The 15,402-nt window shown below is 48.4% G+C and overlaps 1 protein-coding gene across 4 annotated transcripts in view; it reads right to left on the reverse strand.

Moving 5' to 3' along the window:
- Fhad1 (forkhead associated phosphopeptide binding domain 1) overlaps positions 1–15,402 on the reverse strand; it is a 128,632-nt gene that overhangs the window by 104,296 nt on the left and 8,934 nt on the right. For all 4 annotated transcript variants that reach the window (XM_031379356.1, XM_031379354.1, XM_031379355.1 and 1 more), the window contains exon 3: positions 10,339–10,545. In XM_031379356.1, the coding sequence (XP_031235216.1) occupies positions 10,339–10,545 (207 nt within the window). The remainder of the gene's footprint in view (positions 1–10,338; positions 10,546–15,402) is intronic.

Genomic DNA, 15,402 nt, shown 5'->3' on the forward strand with positions numbered 1-15,402 from the left:
GGAGAGGGGAAGGAGGAGGAGCCAGGGAGGAGAGGGGGAGGAGGAGGAGCCAGGGAGGAGAGGGGAAGCAGGGCTCTTAAAAATTGTAAATGAGCCTAACCCTAGAGAACGTGGTGAGTGTGGGGGTGCACACTTGTAATCCCAGAGCTTGCGAGGCTGAGGCAGGGAGAGCATGTGGGTTATGTGTCTTAAAGAATACCCCAAATTCACCCTGTCGTAAGCATTTTTAAAGCGTGCTCATGCATAGTGTTTAGTAGATCACTCAAGCTACTTTGGATTGTGTCTTATACACTCTAGTTCTTCCCACTCCCTTTCCTACCCCCCTTTTCCTTTCTCCCTCTTTGAACTTGACTGCTCTGGGTACCCCATTCAAGCCAAAACCCCTTCCCCGACTCAAATACGGGCTAATGGAATAATGTTTTGTTTTGTTTTAAAGATGATGTCTATATGTCTGTGTGTGGAAGCTAGAGGTGCTGGGGCTCCTGGAGTAGGAGCAGCAGTTGCAGGCACTGATGTGAGTGCCGGGGACTCAATTCGGGTCCTCTGAGGGAGCAGCGCATACTCTTATCCACTGAGCCACCTCTCCAGACCCAAGCTGGGTCGTTTTATGATTGGCTTATTTCTCTTAGTGCATCGTCTTCAAGAGTTAAAGTGCTGTCGCAGGTGTCCATGGTAGAGTCACGTGGGTGTGCTGTGTTCCCTTGTTGTAAGACCCCAGAGAGGACCCTCTCACACATGCTTTAAACAGCCATGTGCACACTGGTAAGGGCTTGTCTGTGAGCCAACTGCTCATCTAGATGAGGCTTAGAAGGGGCGTGTGGCTCAGTGGCCTTAGGATTATGCACCCCTTAACTTCAGAGAGAAGGGGGGAGAGAGTGCCTGGGTAAGAAGGAAAGGGGGGAGGGGGGAGAGAGAAATACCCAAATACCATGGATCTCAAAAACCAAGCTGAGCTCCAGACCTTGACTACACTTTGGGATGGATGACAGCCCTTATTCTTTTTAAAAAGTGTGTGTGTGTGTGTGTGTGTGTGTGTGCATGCATTTGTGTGTTTATGTGTGTTCGCCTGTGTGGATGTGCATGTTGGCCCGAGTTTGACATTGGGGTGTTTTCCTCAGCTGTGTTTCCATCTTAATCATTTTTTGAGATGGGGTCTCACACTGAACCTTGCTGTTTGGGCCATATAGATTCCTACAGCCTTCTGGGCTTCAAATTGAAACAGTTCCAGGTTCAGGGAATGACCCTAACGTCAAGAGTGGTGGAGGAAGACACTCAGCGTCTACCTCTGACCTCCACAGGCAACAGTGACTGCGCTGCATATGAGAGCATATGCTATACCCCACAGTGAGTGCACCACACACATGAGCAAATGCCACACCCACTCACCCCACCCCCGCTCCCCTGCAAAGTCAGTGATGGATAAAACATTAACAATGCTGAGGACAATAGTCATATCTACAGCCGCTGCATTGTGAACCAAAGATGTGTTCTTCCGGTACGTGGAAGCTAGCATTCGATGCAGCAGGGAAGGCTACTAGGAGTCGGGGCTGAGATGGACAGGTGAGGTTCTCCTCCCCATCATGTCTTTTTTTGCACGGACCCCGCCAATATTTAGCCTATGTAACTCACTCATGAGCCCATTGTCACTGTGAGCTGGAGAAGGGATCTGAGTTTTCAGCCAAGACCCAAAGCCAACATTTGTTGAGACTCAGTGTGGTCTGGGAGTCACAGTTGCAAACGTCCACGTGATTACTGTTTGTAGAGGACATGGGGTACATTCTACCCATAACCCCACACTGTCCAGACAGGCTGGTTTTTTTCCATAGATTAAACGTTGACTGACAGGTTGCTGGCTGGGTCTGGGGCCTGGTGTTGTGCCAGACACTTGACGGTGTCTGCCGACTCATCCTAGACTCACACTTGGCAAAAAAGGGATCTGGCTGATTCTGGGGCTGGGGCTGGGGCAGGGAAAAGATGCCCTGAGCCCTGGGGCCCCTTGCAATTATGGAAAACAGGGAAACTGCAAGACAAAACAAAAGCAACTGAGAAAAGTGTGCATGTGTTACGGAGACCAACACCCAGGCTGAAAGAAGCGCCCAGAAACCAAGGCTAGACCAAGATAAGCCAGGGACTGGGGAGATGCCACAGTTGGTAAAATGCTTGCTATGCACGCACAGATGGCCTGAGTTCAATACTAACACGCACATAAAAAGCCACATGTGCTGGATCATGCGTCTAATTATAGCACCAAGGAAGTGGAGACAGAAGCATCCCTGGGACTCACTGCCCAGCCAGTGAGCTCCAGGCCACTGAGAGACTGTGTTTCAAAGTAAGGTAGACGTTATTAACACTGGAACGTTGTCCTCTGGCTTCCACATACACCCACACATGTTCTGAAGCCTCACATTCTCTCCATTAAAAATAAATAACAGTTAGTTATAATTCGATGTGTAAAATAAATAGACCCAAGATTGTCCTGCTATATACAACTGAGTAAAATAAACACTGGGAGAGGAGGAATGGAGAGGAGGAATCTTCCCTGCAGAAGACCTCAGGGGAGGCAGAAAGCTTTGTAATGGAATTCTCTGTGACTACATGCTCCCGCATAGGTGTCTCAGGTCCCCCCTGGGGGCTGAGTGGCTTACTACTTGCTTCCAGAGCAGAAATAATGACTCTACCACGGAGAAGGAGAAACCTGGCAGGCACTGCCCTCATCCAGGGAGAAGGTGACACCTATGGGAGTCAGTGGACACTGGGTGCCCCTGAGAGGGCAGAACACTAAGTCTACGTCACCTTAGTTGGTCAGGGCCTTCTGAAAGCTTTGACCCGATCTAATCAGAGGAAGGCATCTGGCGTATTCAGACTAAGGGACAGTCTCGAGGATGACTGGCCAGGACTCCTCAGGACTGCCAAAGAGAGAAAATGTTACATAGTTCGGGGGTTCAGGGGCTGAACGCAGGTCTTGGCTGAGGTGTGGGTCCTGGGGTACAGTCATAGTAACAAAACACAGTGGATCCTCTCTCTGTTTGTGATATTTGTTGACAATGGGGCAACTAGAAAAAGTATCAATGAATGGTTACCACTACAGCCTTTCTGGAATTATTTCAAAGTAAGGCTAGTGTGTTCATATGTGTGTGTACACATGTGTATGCATGTGTGTACGCATGTGTTTGTGTCTGTGTCTGTGTGTGTGTGCACGAGCTAGAAGACAACTTCAGGTGTTCTTCAGGACCCATTCGCCTTAGTTCGCTCCCCTCCTCCCTTCCCCTCCCCCTTTCCTTCGCTCCCTCCTTTCTTTTGAAACAAACTCTCTCATTGCCCTGGATCTGGCACAGGATGCTAGACTGTCGGATTTGTGAGCCCAGAGACTGACCTTTCTCTATCTTTACATTCTTAGAGCTGGATTACAAACATCCCCAGAGCTGAGGGTCCTGAGAATCAAATTCAGTTGTTTGTTTTTGGTTTTGTTTTTGTTTTGTCTTTTCGAGACAGGAGTTCTCTGGCTGTCCTGGAACTCACTCTGTAGACCAGGCTGGCCTTGATCTCAGAAATCCACCTGCCTCTGCCTCCCAAGTGCTGAGATTAAGGGTGTGTGTCACCACACAGGGATAAAATTGAGTTCTGCATGTCTGCAAAACAAATATTTTATCAACTGAGATAGCCCCTGCATTCCTGGGTTGTTTGTGTGTTTGATTTTTAGATCTTTAAGTTAAAAGACCAAAACAAACACACAAATGAAGCACAAATTCTACCTGCAATGGTGACTATAGCTCACCCAAATAGGGAGTTCCTTGGATCCACTGCCAAGCCCTACTTCCTCTGATTTTGTTTATTACTATACAATAGCTGGACGGACATGGAGAGTGGCAGGGGGTGGGGTATAACTCCCTCCAACCCCTCTCCCCAGCATGTGCTCTCCCCATCAATGACAAGTCTGGCTGCCAGGTAGGCTGGACACAAAAAGTGCAGTTCCACAGCTTGGCCAGCAGAGGGTGCTGTTTAGCACCTGTGCAAACAGTCTTCAGGGGTGGGTGGGTCCATTTCAAAAGGATAATAATATTTAAGCCCCACCCCTCAAAGTAACATTATGGTGGGGTTTTTTAATCTGAGGGACCAAGATTATATTTTGTATGACCTAGAGGTGGCAAGTGATGTCCTTAAGCTTTAGACGGTAAAAAGTAGACACCTTTGAATCTGTTTATTCCTAAAGCCTTTTGGCCTTTCTGCATCTGGCTTGTCATGTTCTCTCCTGTTTGTAAATATTCAGGTTGAAGCCTTTCCCTTCCTTTTCATGTATTAATTCCCTTCCAGCTCATCCACTAAATGAGAGAAAAAAATCAGACAAAGAAAGAAAGAAAGAAACAAACAAAAAACCCAAGAATCCCCTGAAAAACCTTGCCAGGCTGGGTGGACGAGGAGACCATTGTCACCTGACCCCTGAGAAAGTCAAGTGGTGGAAGCTGGGTTAAGCATGTGACCACGAGTAGAGACAGGAAGCCACAGGCAATCCTCAGGGTTCTGCACGGTCCCTCTGGTCCCCCAGCCCCGACACTGATGCCATCTATGTGGGCTGTAGGCAGTATCACACCTTGTCCGGGGCTGTCTGCTGTCCCAGGCCCTCCCATTCCAGTCTCTGGAACTTTCCTTTGATATAAAAGGCCCTGGCTCTGGGATTCCATATGCATCAGCAGGTCCCTCGAGAAGCTGCCAAGCTCAGCACAGAGGAAACGGCACGGGTGAACTGGGGGAAGATGCTTGCCCTGATTGAACCCACCAGCCCTCCAGCCCACTCTGTTACTCCACTCTGCTGAAGACAACGTGACCTCCTCAAGAGCCTAGATTACTTAAAGTTGTGAAGATACAAATCCCTGGTGGATGGCGCCTGGACGGAGCCTCTCACCAGGCATCTGCTTCCTTCCAGTGTCCTCCCCACTGAGACTGCTTCAGTGGGGAAGCAGATTACTGACTGCCACTTTAATCTTTGGATCCTGTCAGGGATGTTCTGCTCAGGCAGAAGGAACGCTTCCTGATACGGCACCATGTGTGTGTCCCCATAGCCCATCTGTGTGCATCCTTTAGCCCATCTTCTGGGTGGCACTGGGACACACCTTAACTTTTCTATGGAAGAGATGTCTTTCCTTCTCTCAATTCTATGTGTTTGTATAATGTGTGTGTGTGTGTGTGTGTGTGTGAGTGTGTTCATTCTTCTATTTCTTCAATTTTTCATGTGTATATGGAAGCATGTATGTTTTGAGTGCACATACATGTGGAGGCCAGAGATCAACATCAGCAGTCTTTTACAATTACCCTCTACTTTAGTATTTGAATCAGAGTCTCTCGATGAATCTAGTGCTCATGGTTCGGCTAGCCTGGCTGGTCTTCACACCCAATTCCTTTATGTGCACACCCAATTCTTTTATGTGAACACTAGGGACCAAACTCACTTCTTCAGAGCTGGGGGAGACAGCTCAGTAGTTAGAGCCCTTGCTGCGCAGGGTGTGAGGATTGGAGTTTGAATTCCCAGAACCCATGCAAATGCTTGGTGGCCATGGTGGCCCACCTGTAACTCCAGCCTTAGAAGGCAGGGCAGGCTGGTTACTGAGACGGCCCATATTGGTGAGATCTGGGTTTGATTAAGAGAGCCTGCCTTGATGAATAAGGTCAAAGTGCCACTGAGGACGATTTCTGACATCAACTTTAGGCTTCCACATAGTCTTAGTTAGGGGTTTCATTGCTGTGAAGAGACACCATGACTATGGCAACTCTTATAAAAGACATTTAATTAGAGCTGGCTTTCAGGTGTATAGGTTCAGTCTATTATCAACAAGGCCAGAGCATGGCAGTGTCCAGGCAGGCACGGCTCTAGAGGAGCTGAGAGTTCTGCCTCTTGTTTGGAAGGTGGCTAGGAGAACACTGACTCCCATGTGGCTAGGAGGAGGGTCTCAAAGCCCACCCCCACAGTAACACTTCTTCCAACAAGGCCACACCTCCTAATGGTGCCACCCCCTGGGTCAAGCACATTCAAACCACCACACACATGCACATGAACACTGATAAACACATCCATGTGCCCACACAGGTGCCAATAGGCATGCTCACATGAAAAATGTAGAGAAATCAAAGACCAATTCCATGCTTGCCAGCCAGCACTTTACCCGCCGGACAGTCTTCTTAGCCCATCCCTTTCAGGTCTGAATCCCAAGAGAGCTGATCTCCTAAGAGCCAGGAGAATGAGAGGGTGTGGCCAATCAGAGCCTCTGGCATCAATGAGAAGTTCCAGATAGTCACATGACCACATAAGACAAATCAATTGAAAAACAAAACAAAAACAACACAAAGCCAAATTGGGGCTCCTGGCGAGAACTTGTGGCGAGAACTCCCAGTGAGCCCAGTGGAGAATCTGCTGAGATAGTGAGCTAATGAAGCCGGAAGAGATGGATTCCTGAGCATCCCTGGAACACCTGGATCAAGCCAGGCTCGAAGCTGCTGCTTTCCAGGTACGTGGTTTTGTTTGTTTGTTTGTTTGGTTGGTTTTGGGTTTTCGAGACAGGGTTTCTCTGTATAGCCCTGGCTGTACTGGAACTCACTCTGTAGAACAGGCTGGTTTTGCTCACTCTGATCTGGGTTTCTGACACCTGACAACAGTAAAACAATAAGCTCCCTGAGACTTCATGCAAGTGCCACCCTGTGCCACCCTGTGCCCACAGGCAAGGCGCTCTACAGGTTCTGACAAGGCTCATTGCATACGAAACTTAACACAGTGGCCCAGGGAGGGAGAGATTTAGAGTAAGACAGGGAGTGAAAACAGAGAAATGGGAAGTGGAAAAAGAAAAAAAAGCCAATCAGCTACAGCCGCAAACCCCTGTTCCAGTTCCAGCAGTGGTTCTCCGCCTTCCTGTGGCTTTAACAGTTCCTCCTGCTGTGGTGCTGCCAACTGTAACATTATTTTAGTTGTTACTTTATAACTGAAACTTTGTTACTGTTACGAACTGTAATGTAGATAAGGTGTTTTTCCAATGGTCTTTTAGAGTATCAACCCACAGGTTGAAAACCACTGAGTTACAACCTGCTTTAGAGCACAAACAAGCCCATTTTCTCCCCTTCAGAAGTTATTTCACAAACATTCCAAGTTCTCAAAGAAAACCTCCCAGACAAAAGGACCAGGTTCCTTTTATAACACTCGTGGTGTACAGTTGTATATTAATGACCTAGCACATTTACCAGTTACCTCGATGTGGTTGTATTGCCATGAATGCAAATGTACACATTTGCATATGTATATCCATTGTTGCTGTTTTAAAGAGACAGTGGAAAGACTGTTCAAAGTCTATTTTTTCCTCCTTACTTCTCAGTTAGCTGAGTAAACTATTAACTGGCACAGCCCTAGGCAAACAGAAGAGAGCTCACTATGAGTTAATTCCTCCTTCTCTCTCTGCCTCTGTCTTTAAATTCTTCTTTGTGGGATTCAGTAAAGCAAAAAGGGTGCAGCGGAGTGTTCCCAAGGAAGGTGAGTAAGCTCACAATGGAGCAGGTAGTAAGTATTTTTGACTTTGCCAGTGGATCAGAAAGGTAAACAGAGGCAGCAGCACATGAACAGGCAAGGCTGCATCCCGATAAAACTTCATTAACAAGCACAGTTACTGGACTCTGCTTTGCTCAGTGTAAGAAATAAAATAATTGTTCATTTTTAAAAGTGCCGTGAGCCAGTTTAGGTCTAAATGCAGACAAAGTGAGAACACTGGCTCCTCACCCAGACTCTGCTCGTCTAATTGCCTGTCCACATGAACTCAAGACAAAGGAAGGGCTGGGCATGGTGGAGCACTTCTTTAATCCCAGCACTCGGGAGGCTGAGGCAGGCAGATCTCTGAATTCCAGGCCAGCCTGGTCTACAGAGTGAGTTCAGGTCAGTCAGAACTACATAGAGAGACCCTGTCACAAAACAAAACCAAAAAATGAAACAGCAACAAAATCAGAGTGTAATATTATCACAATTATTATTATCATTATATATTATATACTATACAATATATAATGTATAATCTATTATAACAGATTGTATAATATATAAGTATATAATATAGTTTATATATTACATATTATTGATATAAAGATTATTGTGCTTGATGAGCTTTAAGATAAACAGGCTGTAAAACATGTGCACACACATACACACACACACACAAATGAAAATAAAATAAAAATCTTTTACACAAGTGAAATAGAGACAAACCTAAACAGGAAAAGAAAAGAGAAGGCTCAGGTGACCTTATCTCATTTGTTTGTTTTTGTAGCCCCCAGGTCCAGGTCATGAGACTGACAGAAAGTAAATTCACAGGAAAGTAGCTGAGCCCAGCTGGCTCATCACACATGCTGGGGAAGACAACCTAGGAGACGCATCTCTAGGCACGCCCATGAGGGGCTATCTAGAGTGTTCCGTGAGATGGGGAAACACGCCCTGAATGTACTGGATGTGGGTACCATCCCACAGGCTTCAAAGTCTTCATGAAAAGGAGAGAGAGTGAGCTGAGCCGGGCATTCATCTCTCTCTGCTTCCTGACTATGGATGTCATGTGACCAGCCACCTACACTCCTGCCACCCTCAGCCTGTGAGGCAGAATCACCCTCCCTCCAAGTCGCTTGTGTAGTGGCTTTTGTTACAGGACAAGTAACTGCTACACGCCAGGCAGCTGCTTTTACAGAATCAGAAGGCATAATGGTGGTCTAAGCTACTGGGGGTGGTGGTGAAGGTGGGTGAGAGGTGAGGGACGGGGGTAGGGGTGAGAGTGAGGGGTGGGAGTGGGGGTGGGGGATGAGGAATGAGAAGTGGGGGTGATGGATGAGAGGTGCGGGATTAGGGGTGAGGTGGGGGTGAGGGTAGGAGGTAAGGGTGAGGGGTGAGAGTGGGAGGAAGGGGGTGAAGGGTGACGGTGGGGGATTGGAGGTGAGGGGTGAGATATGGTGAGGACAGGGGTGCGGGTGAAGGTGAGGGGTGGGGATGGGGGTGAGGTGGAGGTGGGGTGAGGGGTGGAGGATGAGGGGCCCGGAGTTTCACTTTCACAAGCTAGTTCTATGAATGGCTGCATAACAGACAGAACAGAATTAAACCAAACTGAACTCCATGGATATGGCGAAGATGTAAATTCCATGACAAGTGTATTTTTTGCCATGGTTTTTTGGGTTTTGTTGTTGTTGTTGTTGTTGTTTTTGTTTTTTCAAGACAGAGTTTCTCTGTGTAGCCCTGGCTGTCCTGGAACTCACTCTGTAGATCAGGCTGGCCTCAAACTCAGAAATCCGCCTGCCTCTGCCTCCTAAGTGCTGGGATTAAAGGCGTGAGCCACCACTGTCCGGCTTGCCACAGTTTTTAAAAAGGAGAAATAGAAGCAGGTGATCAAAGAGGTCAGTAACACCAAGAGCTTCTTATGGTGGATACAGGGTCGGGGAAGCATTGTGAAAGCACTTTGTGAGGGCTCGCTCCATGACTCTTGGGGACTTACTTGAATTTACTGAGAGTTTACTTGATTTACCAAGCGGATTGGTGAAGTTCATGTTGAGTGACTCACCCTCGGGTGAAGCTCCTGATGTCAGCTGGCAAGCGGAGGAGGCGAGGTCACGGGTGATGGGGACGGGGATGGGGACGTTCACTCCCTGTTGTAGTTGTGGCCATTTTCCCCAGGGGTACACACCTCAAAACCACCAACCCTACCCTCAAAACACATGTACTTCGTTGTAGAACTATTTCACCTTGGTGAAATGTCATGTTTAGTAAGTAGTACTGGACCGAGGAGGGAGATAGCTCAGTGGGTAAAGGTACTTGCCTCCAAACCCGATAACCATAGTTTCCTTAAGCCCGAGCCTTCCCAAGTTTTCAGTTCTCTTTAACCTAAATCGAGATTATAATTTAGACTGTGACCTCAGACCTAATTCTGATCTGGGCCCGAATAACAACTGGCATGTGTCGGTCACCTGCTCGGACATGGGCGTTCACAGCTTATAGATATAGCCTGTCAATTACAGAGGAGACTCTGTCCTACAGAGGATCTGCGTGCGATCAGAGAAAAGCAACAGAACTAGGCAGCCCGGAAAGGTCAGGGTCTGAACTGGGCACTTTGCGGCAGTTGCATGTAATGCAGGGAAGTGCCCATCAGGGGGCGCTGACACGCCCCCAAGCCTCCTGGGGGGCACCAGAACTGGGATTGGGTGGAGTCTTGTTGCTATGCTAGGTGTGGGCAGTGTGGGATTGCACAGTGCTTCCGGTGGCTGTATCTGAGCACAGGACTGCACGCACAAGCCAGCATGGCACCCCACCCCCACACGCCACCACGCAGAGGCTGAGCTCACCGGGGACGGGTTCTCAATGACCAGCTCGTAGGTCATCCCCGTAGATCCGAACCGCAGAATGTCTCCAGGGATCAGCTTCACCGCCACATTCTGAATGTGGCACTCGTTGACAAACGTGCCGTTGCGGGTGTTAAAGTCCTGAAGGATGAAGGTGCCCTCGGCCTCGTTGAATTCGATGAGCGCATGGTGGTTGTCAATGTCTGCAGACTGAGAGGGAGGAAGCAGCGGTCAAGAAAATGAAAATAGCAACATCCCTGATACTTGCTGCTCACTCACAGGCTGCCAGAAGAGGATGACACTGAGCCTCCTTGCTTGGTCCTCAGCAGTCCTCGTGTGTGTGTGTGTGTGTGTGTGTGTGTGTGTGTGTGTGTGTGTGCATGTTGTGGGGAGGTGGTACCTGAAAATTAACACCTGAAGTTTGTCATCTCATCTCCACATACACTCACACATACACACACTCAACACATACTCACACATGCACACAAACGTGTGCACACACACACACATACACACACCAGACAGGCCTTTCAGTAGCTGGATCTAGAGAGAAGAGTCTGAAGGGGAATCCACAGGCACCCACCCACTGTCGCTGGTTTTAAAGACAAAGGTGCCAGAAGCCAGGGAATGCGGGCAGCTTCCAGCTGACCCCCCAACTGACAGCAAGCAGGGAAAAGAGGGTCTCATCTTGGTAACAGCAGGAATCAAATTCTTCCAAAAGCCCGAGCGGGCCAGGAGGCACACCCTCCCCACGAGGTCAGAGAGGACTCTAGGTTGACCAACATTTTGATCTTGGTTTTGAGTGACGCAGAGCAGAGACTGGATCCACCCAGATTTCTGAGTTGTGAGAGTGGATGTGTTGTTTGGAACAGAAAGTTAACACCTGAAATACTTTAACTCAGCTGCCAGAGGCAGTCCTACCACTTCTACCAGCAATGTAGTCTCATGAAACAGCCACCACAAAGGTTACCCACCGCGCATGCTCGGGGACGGGGCCTGGAGGCGGCTGGTCAGCTTGCCTGCACCCTGCATCCCACTGGGGCACAGCGGTATTCACCGACTTGACCACCAGAAACCAATCGACCGTTTAATTTTCCCTTTCATTCTGCCTACCCGAGGCTCGCTCTCAGAGCAACAGAGATAGCTCAGCTACAAGCCTTTTGGAAGGAGGTTCTATCTTCCAGGTAAGTCCTGCACTGACTGCTTAGCCTCATGTGCCCACTTTACCTAGTCTCCACCAAGCCGGAGCACTGACCCTCACACTAGCTGCCGTGACAGCTGGATGATGCCCTTTCCAGCCCCACACTGACAGGCTTTTGTTTAAAGAAGCAGCTAGGTTTCGCTTACTCTGCAGACCTGTCCTTTGTACCCCAGATAGGACCTAATGGGTATCCCCCAATACAGCCTCAAGGCTCTTGGAGGAAAACATGTTGTTACACTGGATACCCAGCAGAGGGCGTCAGCCCAATATATTGCCTAAAAGGAAGCCCTTCCCTGGCTTACTGTTAACTCTCATTGAGGATAATCGCTTCTGATGGCTGCCTTATGGTCTCTGTGAGCTCACAGGATTTTTTTAGGTGTTCCCAAAGCCATGTGGAAAAGCTTGGAGTCAGAGTCTCACGTGTGAAACTGCTTTGCCACCCCTGCTGACTTCGAGGTTTTAATCTTAAGAGACCCGTTTACACACTTTGGTATGAGGGAGGGTAGGGTGGCATTGTGTGTGTATGTTCATATGTGGCAGTGTGTATGTGTGTGTTCAGGTGTGTGAATTCATGTGTGTGAGTGTGCCTATCTCAGGAGTCTCTTCTTACGTGCTGTTCACCTTATTTTATGGGACAGGGTCTCCTATTGGTCGGGAACTCACCAGCTGGGTGAGCGGCAAGTGGAGGAATCTGAAAGCCAGGAGCCTGCATTTAGCCAGCACAATCATAAGCCTGTGAAAAGCCCGTCTGCCACTGGATGGGGACATTTCTTCATTCAGGAAGAACTGAAGCCCTTTCTCAGCAAAGCTTAAGTAACAATCATGTAATTATGTTCTCCAGGCACAGTGATGTACAGCTGTCATGGAAATACTTAGTTTGCATGTGTGTGTGTGTGTGTGTGTGTGTGTGTGTGTGTGTGTGTGAGAGAGAGAGAGAGAGAGAGAGAGAGAGAGAGAGAGAGAGAGAGAGAGAGAGAGAGAGGCAGAGAGAGACAGAGAGAGACAGAGGAGACAGAGACACATAGAGAGAAACAGAGACAGAGAGAGAAACAGGGACAGAGAGAGACTGAGATAGAGGCAGGGGGATTGCTTGAGTGCAGGAGTTCATCTCATAAAGAAAGAGGGGCTGGGGAGATGGTCCAGTTTGTACTGTGCTCACAAGCATGTAGACCTGACTTCTGATCCCCAACGTAAATGCCAGGAGTGGCAGAGGCATATGTAAATCTAGCCATGGGGGTTGTGGGAGGGTGAAGACAGGCGGATCTGACTGAGGAACTGAGTCTTTGAGCTCCAGGTTCAGTGAGAAGCTGTTTCTAAAATTTAAGTTGGGACTGAAGGGATAGCTCAGTTAGGGTGTTTGCTGCTCTTGCAAAGAGCTTTGAAATTCATTAATTAGCTGAGCGCCAAGGGATCCTGAGCCCTCACCTGGCCTCTGCAGACAGACACACAGACACACAGACACAGAGTCAATCAGTAGTCACCGGCAATATTAAATTGTACAACAACCTTCAGGAAGGTCTAGCACTGAGCTGAGCTGGGTTAAGTGAGGAGAGGAGGCTCGTGTCCACGCTGCATCCAGAGTGGCTCTTTTGAAACCCTGTCCCTTCTCTTGCTGAGAGCCCTCCCGTTTCTTTCTCCCCTTGCTCTCTCAGGCTAGACCAGAACCCTAATGTCCACATGAGAAGTCCCACCTGTCCCTCAACCACCTTCCCAGTTTTATTTATGAACCCACTGCTTTTCTTTCAATACTTTGGGCTCAGCAAGCATTCGAGCACCCTAAGGCCTTTGCACATGGAATTCCCTTGCTCCTGTGGGCAGTGAGTACTCCTTGACCTTTTCTAGCCTTTCCTTAGAGCCATGATGCTGCCATGTGCTGCTGTGTGGCCATTAGCACCTGTCATGTGGCCATTAGCACCTGTCATGTGACCATTAGCACCTTGTCATGTGGCCATTAGCACCTGTCATGTGGCCATTAGCACCTGTCATGTGGCCATTAGCACCTTGTCATGTGACCATTAGCACCTTGTCATGTGACCATTAGCACCTGTCGTGTGACCATTAGCACCTGCCATGCCAGGTAGACATCTGTGGAGTGGATCTGTGATGATAAAACCTTTATCACTGAACCTCACTAGTCCCACTGGCCTGGAAAAACCTTGTGTACTTATTTGCTAAGTGTAGCTGCTGTGCGATTTCAAAGCTGTTTTGTTTGTTTGTTTGTCTGTTTATTTGTTTGTATTTTCTTTTTTCCCCTCCCTCTCTTTCCTTAGGTTTCTGAATTTTATTCAGTGGCATGACTTTTAAAATTTTTATCTTTGTATGCGCTTGTGTGTGTCTGTGCACATGTGTGTATGTGTGTGTGCATGTGTGTGTGTCTGTGTGTGTATGCGTGTGTGTCTGTGTCTGTGCGTGTGCATGTGTGCATGTGCATGTGTGCGTGTGTGTGTGTCTGGGTGTGTGTGTGTGCATGTGTATATGTGTGTGTGTGCATGTATGCGTGTGTGTGTGTCTGTGTCTCTGTGTTTGTGTGTGCATGTGCGTGTGTGTGTGTGTGTGTGTGTGTGTGTGTGTGTGTGTGTGTAGGGATGGAGGTTAAGGACATAGCCTTGAAGGCCAGAAAAAGCTGTCAGATCGCCCTGGAACTGGACCTACAGGTTTATGAGGGTGCTGGGAACCGAACCTGGGTCCTTTGAAAAATCAGCCAGTGCCTTCAAACTCTAAGCTGTCTCTCTAGCCTCCTCTGCCTCTTCCTCTTCCTCTTCTTCTTAGTAGTATGTGGGTCTGTGTGGGTCTGTGCACATGTCTACACTACCCATCATACTTGCTAGATGTTGGATCCCCTGGAACTGGAGTTACAGGGGTTGTGAGCCTCCTGCAGGTGTTGGGTTCTCTATTAGCAGCCTGCTCTCTTAACTGCTGCGCTGGTGACTCTCCACTCTGGTGACTTCCATTTGAGCAAGGCCAAGGACATTCTATGGCCAATTATTTTATATCAAATGACACTCAGTCTCTGCCTGTGTAGTAACCTCTCATTAGCTACCTTTCCCAAGCAGCTCTGGAGCTCCACAGGTGACCCCTCCCACCCCTGAGAGTTTCTCTTGGCCTTAGTTTACAAGATCATAATAATGATAACGGTGTTATTACTTAGCATGGTGTGCCAGGCACCTGGTTGCCTTTTCTCATTAGGTCAACACAAGAACCCAGAAAGGTACACAGTTTACAGATGGGAACACATGCTTATGGCCACACAGCCAGGAAGTGGCCCAAAGAGGTTCAGGCCCAGAGCTCAGTTCTCAAAACCTGTGCCTTTTCAAACTTTCATGATTTTCTAGTCTTAGAGTTGGTTCATAAAGAAAGATGGCTGGGGCCTTGCAGGTAAAAGTGCTTGTGATACCAGGCTAGGCAGATGAATCTAATTTCTGCCACCTGTGTGAAGATGGAAGGAGGGACCCCACTTCAGCAACTCTACAAAGCTGGCCTCTGATTTCCACATGCTACCTTCTCTGCTTTGTTCTCTGTCTCTGTCTGTCTGTCTCTGTCTCTGTCTGTCTGTCTCTCTGTCTGTCTCTCTGCCTCTCTGTCTCTGTCTCTGCCTCTGCCTCTGTCTCTGTCTGTCTCTGTCTCTCTGTCTCTGTCTCTGACTGTCTGTCTGTCTCTCTGTCTCTCTCTGTCTCTGTCTCTCTCTGTCTCTCTCTCTCTCTCTCTTTCTCTCTCGTTTTTCGAGACTGGGTTTCTCTGTGTAGCCCTGGCTGTCCTGGAACTCCCTCTGTAGACCAGGCTCAGACAAAGATCTCTCTCTGTGGGGAGCTGTAAATCTTGAGAGGCATTCGCCATGGCAAGATGGCGCCTACTTCCGCTGTTAACTC

This window comes from Mastomys coucha, unplaced genomic scaffold, assembly GCF_008632895.1.
Source record: "Mastomys coucha isolate ucsf_1 unplaced genomic scaffold, UCSF_Mcou_1 pScaffold18, whole genome shotgun sequence".
Taxonomy (NCBI): domain Eukaryota; kingdom Metazoa; phylum Chordata; class Mammalia; order Rodentia; family Muridae; genus Mastomys; species Mastomys coucha.